Source organism: Sinocyclocheilus rhinocerous, unplaced genomic scaffold, assembly GCF_001515625.1.
Source record: "Sinocyclocheilus rhinocerous isolate Xijiao unplaced genomic scaffold, SAMN03320098_v1.1 scaffold6053, whole genome shotgun sequence".
Taxonomy (NCBI): Eukaryota; Metazoa; Chordata; class Actinopteri; order Cypriniformes; family Cyprinidae; genus Sinocyclocheilus; species Sinocyclocheilus rhinocerous.
In genome coordinates this window covers 3,182-16,560 of record NW_015655770.1, presented here as the reverse complement: position 1 = coordinate 16,560, position 13,379 = coordinate 3,182, and the positions used below count along the sequence as shown (strand labels likewise).

General features: G+C 35.1%; 1 protein-coding gene across 1 annotated transcript in view; it reads right to left on the bottom strand.

Moving 5' to 3' along the window:
* The window catches only part of LOC107718921 (POU domain, class 6, transcription factor 2-like), a gene marked incomplete at its 5' end in the record, with an annotated part of 28,735 nt that extends 21,835 nt beyond the window's left edge, over positions 1-6,900 (bottom strand). Inside the window, one exon of the mRNA XM_016526166.1 lies at positions 6,760-6,900. Within this exon, the coding sequence (XP_016381652.1) occupies positions 6,760-6,900 (141 nt within the window). The remainder of the gene's footprint in view (positions 1-6,759) is intronic.
* Positions 6,901-13,379: the final 6,479 nt, after the last annotated feature.

Below are 13,379 nucleotides of genomic sequence, written 5' to 3'. Positions count from 1 at the left end.
GTGGGGGTGTGTTAGAACGAGCCGTTTTAGGTAGGCGTGGCTGACTCTTAACTTTTATAAAGAATATCTCTTTGGATTTGAGACTTTAGTCTTTGCAACTTTACAGATCTTCTTTATGCACCAAGAGCTTGTAACACTCTAAAGAGAAAGGAAAAATTGAAATCGCATCATATGCACCCCTTTAAATAAAACAAAAAACAATATTGAGTTCAAGTTAGTCTAAACTTAAGATGGTAAATGCTAGTTTCATTGTCTCTCCCACATTAAAATTAAGTAAAATTAAAATATAATATAATCTGCACGGCAATGAACTAAAGTATGTAAAAACATTAATATGATACTATATTCTTTAAAACACAGTCCCTTGACCTAGTGGTATGCACATGGGCTGTACCAATCTGCAGACACATTGAGCTGTGGTGCTCATTCTAGAGTTGCAAGTTCGAGTCTAGCACATATTTTGTCAAGAAACTAAAGTGCAAAACCCTCAAAAAATACAACCGGGAGGAACGGAACGTGTTAAAAAGCACTTTTCCTCTAGTGTGTGTGTGTGTGTGTGTGTGTGTGTATGTGTGCACTGATATACCAGACTGAAAAAGCACCATTGATCTATTGCGTATAATTTACCCTCGCCTGCCAGCGGACCCCCAGCTGCGCTAACAAGCTCTACATCTGTATAATCTCTGACCGTTCCTCTCCTCCGCCTGTTCCCTCCTCTCTTTGACATAATGACGATGGAGCGGTGGAAAAAAGGAGGGCCGACTATGTGTAATTCACCCTCACCACGGCTCATTTGGTTGCGTTGCTTCGCATTAAGCGACAGATAATTTATGTCTCTCTCCCTCCCTCCCTCCCTCCGTCGCTCTTTATCGCTCCCTCTCAATCCTCCACGGCCCTCTCTCCTGCCACTTAGCATATTTTATTGTGCGGTGTGGCGCTCGTGTCCCCCGACATGGCATTTGCATGCTGTCTTGTCTCAGGGCTTGTTCCGCTCAATTATTCACTCTCATTGGACTAAGTGGCTGCTCTAACACGAGCAATAATACAGCACACGAGCTGACAGCTACATACTGTCCCAGGCTGCTCGCCGTTCACAGCGCTCTCAGCTTACTGTGGCATACAATACTTTGTTTTTACACTTGCAACTGCATTAACATCAATCAAAAACAGCATTTCGCACTGTAAAAAAACACTGTCAATCATTTCTGCCATTTCTATGTGATTTTATGTGGCTTCAGAGTTTCAATTGGATTTCTTTCACTAGTTTAATCAATTATTCTGTAGGCCTGTACTTTGTGTACTATTACTGTAGGTTCCAGCATGCGTGGCAAAACTAAATTATGCAAATTACTGTTTATGGTTTTATTGCTTGCTACATGTACGTGTGTCTCATTGAATATTTTAATTTATTGGCTCCTTGGTCTCTACAGATAATTTTAATAAGGAAATGTCAAGTCTAGCTATATCAACTTTCTGATTAACACTGAACATTTCAAAATTTCAAATCTACTTTATATGAAAGTTAAATTAGTATTAACATTGATTTCAGGGAAGAAACTAAACTTTAAGGGATAGTTCACCCAAAAATTAGAATTCAGTCATCCCTCATGTCGTTCCAAACCTGTATGCCTTTCTTTCTTTTGTGGAAAATAATTTGATTCTAATTTTGATCATTTTCACTTTTCTTTCTTTCAAGTCAATTGAATCCAATGCTGTTTTCTATATTGGTCAGTCATTCTTCAAAAGTTATTTTTTTGTTCCGTAGAAGAAGGTAAGTCATACAGATTTGGAATGACACATGGGATGACAGAATTTTAATTTTTGGGTGAATTAACCCTTTACATTTTTAGGGTGATGGGAGTTGAAATTACAGTATATGATGTTTGTCCCAAATAAAGCAGCTAAGCTAGAGAAAAGTGACGCAGAAGGACAAATTAAGTTTAAAATGGTTTCCATCAATGTCTGAAATGTTAGCGTTGACATGTTCCTCATAAATCTGTATAAGTAGCAAATAAAAATCCATTTGGTAAAACTGTGTGAAGCATATGTGGACTTTTCCGGTGACTCGATCACATTGGGTGTTTGATGTAAACAATCTCCTGAAACATTGTCAACCAATCCAGCATGAGCCCTTATAAATCTGATAACGTATTTTGTACGCATGAGGAACACCTGCTTGAAATGGCAGTAGATAAAAGAATAACTATGAAATCAATTCTAAAGGGTCCATATATTGTGTCACATGTCTGTCAATAACTGTTTTCTCTTGTTCTTATACTATATACAGTAAGACTTGCTTTTATTCTTCTACACTTTATGTGTTTAACACTGTGGCGAGCGTTCATCTCCCTTCTTCCTTTTTCTCTCTCTCTCTCTCTCTCTCTCTCTCTCTGTTTCTCCTCTTTGAGCAGAACTCATTAGGATTATACTGGCAGTGATTCTCTGGGAATGTCATCTCTTCCTGCAGCCAGGCCAATCTTCAGTGTTAGCCATGGCCGCCAGACAATATCCCTGCCCATTTTCTGCCCTACTGCCCGCTGTTTGGAAGGGAATAGGATGGGGACACATATTGAGAGAGAATTCCAAACTACTAACACCCGTCGCTGTGAAAGAAACAGATCAGAAACGGTCAAAAACTGCATTTTCTAATGCTATTTTCTGATTCTGAAGTTATCAATTGCTTAGCAATATTTGGTTAAATGATAAGAAATGATTTCCTTTATATATAAAGATAAATAAAAAAAAAAAACTATTAACATGAATTGTGGACTTTACTGGCAAGAAAGTTTATGCTAAAACAATAACACATTATATTATGTGTCCATGTTTTTCGTATTGCATGTTTATATAATTAATCCAATTATAAAACAATTGTAATGTTTAAAGAACAGAACATTACACATTAAGTACAAGCTGTTACTGTAATTAGTATTAAATAAATGATAATAAATTAATTAAATATTATTACAATTGTAAAATATTTACACATTTTAAATTAACATTATTTGTTTATTTGTATTTATTTATTTATCTTTCTTTCTTTCTTTCTTTCTTTCTTTTTCACTATTTCCCAATGGAGTCTTGGTCCAGGTAAATTTAGAATGAAGGAGATGGATGAAACCAAGGTGAAGATTCAGAGGAGGGAGATGTTTAAAGCCAAAGGGTGTTAAAAGAGCTGGGAATTTTGCCTCTGCTATCATTCAGGCCCAGAAGAGACTGCTAAGGTCATTGTGGTGAAAAACTTTGATCTTCCCACTCATTTGATCCTAAGCAAAAAAGTGTTTCTTTTCCATCTAAAAGATGAATGACTAGACTTGAGAGTGGATGGCAGAGGACCCTTTAACAAATACTGCTGTAATGTTTGCTCTCTTCAGACCCCGTCACATCTGTGAAAATACAATAGGCTAAAAAGAAATGTTTTCACAGTCCCCCTATATCATGCTTAAGTCCTTACATTTTTCGGTTTTGCAGTGAGAAATATTAACTTTTTTTTTCTCCATAACAAGACATTTTTAAACATATTTATTTGTCAAATGATAAATTATACAGTTAAACATATCAGACTAAGTCATATCCAAGTAATAAACATGTTTACTTGAATATGTGTTAATTCTCAGATGCAGGCCTATCACGATCATAAATTCTGTGCTGACGATAAATTGTCAAACAAATATTTGCAATTAATACTTTAATTGTCTGTATTGCTCAAGTCACTTACAATGTAAGGCTAATACATTATTTTTATATTTTACTTGGAAACATAAATATAGTAGAAAAAAATTAGTAGTATGATATGATTTTTTTAAGGATGTAAAAATAATATTTTAACAGTTAAAATATTTATCTTTTTGTTTAACTTTAATCTTGGTCAACTTTACATTTGAACTGGTTCACTTCTTCGCATAATATAATAATATAATATAATATAATATAATATAATATTATATTATATTATATTATATTATATTATATTATATTATTATAATATGCAGTCTGATAAAATCCACAAGCCTCCATTTCACATGAAGGAAGACGTTTGATTGTCTTTGTGTACTTTTTTGGTATATTTTCTTTCTCTTTCCACATAAATAAATGAAGTGACTCATCTCCTCATCCAGTGACTACATGTCAATTACCATATGCGAAACTCTATGTTAATCCTTGATTTGTATTTGTTTACATGCTCACATTTCCATTATTTGAATGGCAAATTGTGACAGAAATTTGAACTGCACATTTATTGCAGTTAGATCAAATAATAATCAGATGCGATCAGACGATTAATAATCACAGCAGGCCTACTCAAATGCAGCAACATTCACTATTTATTTACTTCTTCAAATGTCATTTAACACTCAATCCTCCACAAAAACAATGTTCATCCTTTTCTTAGACACCGTAACAATCTATCATCCCAAATGAGACAATATTCAGCTGAAGGAAAACTCTGCTGCTTTTAGGCTGAGCTTTAAGCAACACAGCCACATTTGTGTTATTTTAGTAATCTAATATCTGGCCAACATTAATGCCTAAGAGCTAAATCAACACCCTAACCAAACAAAGAGTGCTTCAGTCTAAAGTAACACATTGCTTCATCCCTTTACTCCAAAACTGTAATTTTTTTATTTTTTTGGTCGGTGGCAGCATCTGCTGCTCCCCTGGCCATGTCTGTGGCCTGTATTAGTATCATTTTAATGTTAAAAGCAAAAGAAATGTGGGGGACGAGGCTCAAAAGGGCGGTGGGTGTTTTAGTAGGCTCAAACTGAATAATGTGCGTCAGTAATAAGGTCGAGAGCAGAGCCTGTAGCCCTGGGCTTTGACCGTCTCAGTGACCTGATTATGTCAGCCAGTGTCAGCCGCCATGACACTACAAACACACAGCGCATCCCATCAACGGCATCGCCATGCCGATATGTCCAGCCAAGCCCTGCAGGCACCTTCAGTATAGACAAGGCCATACCAGTTCGTTAGGTAACGCCTACAGTACACATGCACACATTTGGCATCTTCTCATATGAGTGACAATTTAGAGCCTGGTCTCATTGTTTATACGTAGGTATTAGTATGTAACATTTACAAGCATAGCATGTACATTTTTGGATGTTTTGATTGATGCTAAAAAGTACAATTTGGATGTATTACAATGTATAAAATGTAAAATTGCTACGTATTTACAGCTAAAAAACGTAAAATATTTACTAATCTTTTATATCATTAAGATATTTGTATCAATTAAGATTTAGATTTTTAGACCCCGATTTTTACAAAGCTCATCGTTCTGAAAAGCGAGGTGTGCTCTGATTGGCCAGCTATCTAGTGCATTGTGATTGGCTGAATACCTCAAGCGTGTGACGGAAATGTTACACCCCTTAATATAAACATATTAGAATGATTTCTTAAGGATCATGTGACAGTGAAGACTACAATAATGGCTGATGAAGATTCAGCTTTGCCACCACAGAAATTAATTATATTTTAAAGTATGTTCAAATAGAAAATCAACTGTTCATTGTTAATTAATGTTAATTAAGATCCATAAATTTTTTTCCCTTTTTTGATCAATTTAAAGGCAGGGTATGTGATTTTTCAAAAACACTTTAGAAAACTGATTCGGGCCGAATAGCGAAACAAACTTGAGGCCAATCAGCAGTAAGGGGCGTGTCTACTCGTTACCTTGGTTGCGTACGTATATGTGGGGCGGAGCTATCAAAATAGAGGCAAGACCCTTTTGGGGTAGGGGAGTGTTTGTTTTGGTGATTTCAAATATCAACATTGGCTACCAGAAATCACTTACTCTGCCTTTAATGCATCCTTTCTGAATAAATTTATTAATTTTTTATTTTTTTAATCTGAGCACAAACTGAACAGTAGTATATGTTTATTACATATTTGTGTGTGTGTGTGTGTAATAAATGTATATATACAGATGCATCTGCCTTATGTATCCAGTTTCTACTAGATTATAGATTAGTTGGTTTTGACGCACTGCTTTTGACGTCAACAACAAAAGATATGGAGACCATTTTCTCCTCCCTTTTAAGAGTTGACAAGCCGATTTATTCTACTGTCCTCACTGTGCGCGATTATATAGTTCCTTTTACATATAAAATGTCATTAGACATTTTTGATTACATTTACAACCAGAACTGTTAAAAGCATCTATAAAGCCTTCAATATAAGCGGGTAGGCTACATAAAGAGGACCCCAGCATGTGATTTCTCAAACAATGCTTTCCGTCGTATTACAGAAGAGAAAGTGTCAATGCGATGAGGGGAAAGAGACAAGGGTTAAGGTAAATAATGCCGTCTGTAGCGTGAAAGGGCACATTGGCTATACAATCTTTCCTTTAATATGGGAGCGGTGCGCACCTGCGATAAGATGATTCATTAGATAGGGCCCTGGTCTGACAAGCCTCATCGTTCAAGCCTCTGGATACTGATGGAACAATTCTGCAGCCGGCCCCGTAAATATGACAAGGTCAGCATTTTATCCCCTGCACTCCCACACTGCTGTCCAATCTAAAAACAATGCCCCTCTCGGACTCGCTCTAACGGGCTAAAGACTGGGCACGAAGGTCAGTACTGAAGACTGGATTTGGGTATCTAGGTTACATTATACTAATAAAGGAAATGATGTTCAGACCGTTTACTTGTCCTTCGACTCACAGTCCTGTGATTAATGTGCGGCAGACTTCAGCTTACATGTGCATTTCATATGTGCACAATCGTTTAAAAGTGCTGTGTGTGTGGATATATGTACCTGTCCTTGTGCATTGGTGACCAGTTGTCCAGTGACCCCCTGCAGGCTGGAGAGAGCATTACCAAACACTTGTGACCCGGCAATTGAACCCATGGCTGCTGCTGCTGCGGCAACCACTGCCTGACTGGCCAGAGGGTTGAGCTGAGGAAGTGAATACAAAATAAAAATGAATGATTTGGTACATTGATTACAGCAAGAAATGATTTAATTCTGCAGGCATTATTTATAAATAGTTTAAATGAGGTGACAGCTTTAAATTAAACAGGTACATTTATACCTAACAGAACAAATTATACTTAAAGAATAATGTTCTGTGGATGAACCATATGGATAACCATGTATAACCATGGATTACTTTTATTTTAAAAGGCACTTTTATAGTTTACATTTTTAAACAAAAAAATTGAAATGTAGGTCCACTGAAAAATGTTTCTTTTTAAAATGAAGTATTTAACTATTGCAAATAAAACACTTCATTTCAACCATGACATTTTTTTTTGAAAATAAAGCTGATTTTGTTGTTCAGAAAAATTACATAAAAGAAAAAAAAATGCAGCTAATGTTTTTTTTTTTATAAAAACATATCTGATCCCATTAATTTTTTTCTCTAATTTTTAAATCACTTCAGAGATAAATTACTTTAGTAAAAATTAGTGTGAATATTCCAGATAGATAGATAGATAGATAGATAGATAGATGGATAGATAATCTTTTTTTGCTTTGTTTTACTCATTTTAACCCATGTGGTTGATTTCTCCTCATTGTAGCAATTTGCCATTGTCAAAAACTCACATTCAAGCACACATACAAACGCACAGGTGAATAAATCAAGCTAACCTCCTAATAAGCCAGGTGAATGCAGTGCTTATTTGGTTGCAGGGCTGCAGAATACAGGCTTATTAGGTTCTTTAAGTAGATCAAGAGCTCACGCAGGACTGCACACAGACTCCCCAATTACTCATCACAATGAGGCAGTAATGGAAACAGTGCTGCGAGCAGACAGAGGAGAACAGGCGCGGTGACAGCAGACAGAAAGAGTAAAAAAGACAGCATATCCTAATGGCAGTCAACAGTGATATAGACAGCAGGTTATTTCTGAAATCAAATTGATATTCTTTTTTGACAAGTTCTGAGTTTGCTTTTGATATGAATCACAAAGCGTATAATCCCAAAAGATGCTGTCAGTACAAGAGTTCACCGGTGTACGGTGATGATATTTTTGATGCCATTGTGCTTTAAAGGGATAGTTCACCCTGTAATTAAAGTTCTCTCATCATTTATTCACCCTTACAGCATTTCAAACCTGTATGACTTACTTTCTTCTGTGTAACATGAACAGAGAAATTCTAAATAATACATTGGTTGCTTTTTACCATGCAATTAAGTCTCTTATGCTCAGCAAGACTGCATTTATTTAATCAAAAATACAGTAAAAACTGAATTATTAAGAAATATTTTTACAATTTAAAACAACAATTTCTATTTTAATATCATTTAAATATTTTAAAATTTATAAAAATGTTAGGGAAATGAATTTTCAGCGGCCATTACTCTAGTGTCACATGATTCTAATATGCTGATTTGATGCACAAGAAACATTTCTTATTACTATCAATGTTGAAAGCAGTTGTGCTGCTTAATATTTTTGTAGAAACCATGATACTTTTTTTTTTCAGGATTCTTTGGCAAATATAAAGTTTGCCAAAGAAGAACAGCATTTGAAATAGAAACCTTTTGTAACACTATAAATGTCTTTACTGTCACTTTAATGCATCCTTGCTGAATATAAGTATTAATCTTAATGCTTAAAAAAATGAGCCCACATGTTTGAATGGTACTGCAAAAGCATATTAAAAGCACCATAAAATGTCAAAAAACTAATGTGCTACATTACAAGCTCTCCTTAGTATGTTCATAAGAGCTCATAAGGAAAGTAGTGATTCACAAATGATTCGTTCTTTTGAGTCATATATTTTAAACACTGGACTGATCCGGTTCTCCAGTTTGACTCGTTGACTCAATAAACCAATCCTTTTGCACACTTATGAAGCTTATGAAGCATTGCCAGAACATTCTTTCAGCTATTTCCTTTTTATTTTGTGGAAAAGAAAGGTTTGGAATGACATGAGGATGAGTAAATGCTCATAGAATCTTAATTTTTGGGTGAACTAAAGAAGTAGCAGGATGAACTAAGAAAGTAACAATGTCTAACAAATTTCAGCCTATATTCTCCTCCTGTTTCCTGTCTCCTCTATCCGCACCCACCATCTCTCAGCGGGGGCCATTCAGCTTTGTTAAAGTGAGAGCATTCAGCTGCCATTCATCTTTCATCTTATCACACCATCATATATTACCAGGCTCTCTGAAATCAAATGATGAGAAAATACCACGGAGCGATCAATACTTTTTCATTGACAGTAAAGGTTAAGCACATTAAGAATGACACCGCATTTGTCTTATGAAATCATATTTCATGTTGGTGGCCTAAAATTGGCTGAGATTGATACTATGTCCCCTGGACTGAAAGTCACCCTTTTTTATCACTAATCACAGAAATCGTCTCTTTGTGGCCGGCGTTTCTTTGTCCTTCTGCAAAAGTCAAGTGCCAGTTGATAATATCAGCGACCCAAAATGTTAAGGGCAACGATTTTAGCTCCTCAATGCCTCACCATGTGGCTATTGTGAGTGGTAAAAGCTCTCAGAGACTTCAGGACATTTCAGCCTTTCATCTTTAGAATTTGTCAGGAGATTTGCAAATTATTCTTCTGTACACAGAGGCAGCATGGAGACGCTACTTTAAAACAACTGCAAATTGTTTCTCAACGCTTCGTCTAATGCTCTCATCCTTTTTATTGTCACGCATTAGTCAAATTTCAAATCACTTGCGATTTCCTGCCGAGTAACGCAGTGACACCGTGAATGCTTATTCTGTTAAATAGAAAAGCAGAATAGCTTTGTGATTGCAGGAAAGGTGTCTGCGTAGGGAGCATCTTATCTTGGACTAACATCTTCAGATAATAAAAACATGTATTTCTGAGTGGGGGTGAGATGCAGAGAGAAAGCACACGTGAGAGAGAGATGGACAAGGATGGCAATATCAAGCAGGGATTGAATTCATAGATAATCCTCTCACCCTATCTGAGGGCAAACACTCTCTCTTTCTCTCCCCTTCACTCTCTCTCTGACGGAGTAGATGAAACACGTTCTCCTGGAATGATAAGAAGGTCAGTGAATTATATGAGCTGATACATATAGGATCATCTTTGATGATCCACTGACATCTGAATCTGCTTTAGTTCATTTCCTAGCTTAACTTAAGAAGAGAGTCAAACACTGTCTCAGAGCAAGTATCTTAAAGATGAAGTGTACACCCTGTCCCAAATGTGTTTTCAAGCATCAAATTGTAGTCTGTTTGTTTTTTAATTGATCAGTATTGACTGATATTGGATATTTTTAATTGTGCAAGCTAATTTATTCAATTTTAACATTTAGATTTGTAATCATCTAACATATGAATATGTGTTTTACTGTACATGCTTTATAATGCTGTGAATTGATGCATCACTTTTAGCTTTTAAAATCAATAGTTTTAAGTATGTTAATATTTAAACATTTAGTTTAGGAGTTGTGGTTCCTTGTCCCTATTGCCTTGGACTTGCTCAGTTTGGGTTTAAAAGACAATTACTATTACTGATTTCACTGGACTGATACTATCAGATGAGAATTTGAACTAAATTGAGCTGGATGATGACTAACTAACATGTGCGCTATTACTGTATTGAACTGAATTGTGTAGAATAATGACACTATTGCCTTCTGTAAAACTGCTTATATTTGAAATGAACCTGTTTCATAATTGATGAACTGGAGCATTGACACAGTAATTGAACTGAATTGAAACAACACTGAACAAAATTCAGTTTAATAATGACACTAATGTCTTCTGTAGAGCTGCTTTCTAGTTGACATTTAAGTTGTTTCACAAATTATGAATTTTACAATATTAACAATGTTATTTTCCATTTCATTACACCAAATACTGTTCTTTTTAGCAGCATCATATGACCCCTTTAATGTAAAAGCTGCTTTGAAACATTGTATAAATAGCTATAGAAATAAATGCAACTAGAATTGACTATATACAGCAACAATTTTAATATTGGTCTTTTATCAGTTATAGGCCATTCATTATATCAGTATCAATCAGAATTTATATTATTTTCATTTTCTGTAATATGTAACCCTTAAAAGATTAATTGAACCAATGATCTTTATAGTTTTTTTATTTAAACTTCAAATTAAGTGGACGTTTAAGACTAAGTAAATACTGCTTTCTTTAAACACTGTATGCCACAGAGCCTAGACCAGGGGTAGGCAAGTTCGGTCCTACAGAGCCGTAGTCCTGCAGAGTTCAGCTCCAACCCTGAAAAAAAAAACTCACCTGCCTATAGCCTTAGTAATCCTGAAGACATTGATTAGCTTGTTCAGGTGTGTTTGATTAGGGTTGGAGCTGAACTCTGCAGGACTGCGGCTCTCTAGGACCGAACTTGCCTACCCCTGGCCTAGACAATTGTTTTTATATGTTTGGTATATATTGAAAAGGCCTTATTATTGTTTACTGTTTCATTCTTGTAATTTTAGGAGAGATCAATAATATTTAAGCCCATTATAAAACACTCAGTAGCACAGCGGGGCAGATTAAGACTCCATAATTTGGGGGGGCAGCAGGAAGGTAACATGGAGAATGTGTGGATTACAGGGGATTGCAGTGTTTGTCATCTAAATAGGTGATTTTCCGGCAGGCTGCCTCCACTTGGAGCCATGTGGGGAGGCAGGAAACCGTGTTACCGCTCCACTATTTGTGTTGATTGTATCTTTGTGTGTGGATCTAAACAGCTGGCATCCTTTTTACAGAAAAACAGCAGGTAAACCTCTGGGTAAATGTGACAAAAACACCTGTTCTTTCTCTGTCTTTTTTCTCATCTTAGGTTAAAGTTGAAGGAGTTTGATAGAGAGGACTTGATCTAATACATTTCTAATGTTTTTGTCGCTTATGCTCACCAATGCTGCATGTTGCAACAATTTAAATTAACTTTTGTTCTTTTTTAAAATCTATTTTAAAATATAATTTATTCCTTTTACATTGTTCTTTGTGGTAACAATGTAAAAGTCTTTTTTATCAATATAATGCCTACTTTCTGAATACAAAATCGTTCAAATCTTTATAATTAGTACAATTTATTTTACAGTGTTGTATCTGTCACAACACAATTAAGATATCAGCTAAAGTGACAGAATTAAGCTAAACGGATACATTTACATACACAGAAAAAACACAAACATAGTAATTAATATAATTGTCAAAAACAGTGATGATCAGAAGAATTTAAATAAATATTTCTCTATAAAAATATTTTATAGAGAAAAAATACCTACTGTAAGGTATACCTAAAATGCCTAACAGGGAATTCTATGCAATGATTTACATGAATCAGTGACAATTTTTTTAAGTAGTTGCATGACCAATATAAACTAAACAGTGTCTTCATTTGCTTGGCTGTAAAGTTGTGTGTATAAACTTCATAATACCAGTGTTTTGTTGTGCTACATCGCTACTCATTAGATAAAGTTAGTAAAAGCTTGTTACTGGAAAAGTGACACTTTTTTGAAACATCTAAACTACTAAACAAAAAAAAAGAAAGAAAGAAAGAAAGAAAGAGATCCTTCTTACACATGTTTTGCACCTCATGGCAAAGTGGGTGAGTAAATTTTTAACTCTATTAAGTTCTGAGAGGCCTGCAATGGTTGTTTGACCAGCAGGGTCAGATGGAGCAACAACCCATGTAATCTCCTGAACATGGGAAAAAACAGCTTGCCGTTACCATGGCAAGGGACTTCTGGACATCAAAGTAAGCACTCCAAAAGCTAGAGTTCATTTTTTTCACCTTTTCCGTTCAGACTGCAAATTTAGACTTAATCGCTTTCTCTGCTAATACAATAGGAAGAGGCAGGCCTCAAGGGACAGGGTCCTGCTAACACTACAGGTTAAAAAAAAAAGCTAAAACACCTCTAAAGATAAAATAAGTTTTAAAAAACCCTATGTTGGCAGGATGTAGGAAATCAATGTCATAGTAAGATAATACATATGATCTGCTTTAGGACAATATTTGTATTGTAATTTGGTTAATCTGTAATTTTGTCTCGTTTAAAAAAAAAACTTTTAAACCTTTAAAACTTGTTTTCCCTGAATATAAATGTAAAAATTAAATAGATTTTTCTTACCCCAATGTCCAACTTTTTCTTTAATAAAACCCAGTAAATGTTTAGATTTATGTCTTAAAGAAAAAATACTTAAAAATAGCTAAAATACTGTAATTCAGGATATATTATCTGAAAATCGTATCACTATTTTAAAAAAACTGGTAAACTGGTATGCAGGTTTACTTTGTAGCTTTAAATAAGACAATAGACATTGGCTTCAGTCAATGACTGCTATTAAACATCTAAAAAGCCCAAACAAAATAGTTTTTGCAGGAAAAAAAATACCTTAATTCATTATCTGAAATCATATCATTTCACACACAGTGCTTGAAGTGGAAAAAAAGAAGTGCCGGTACAAC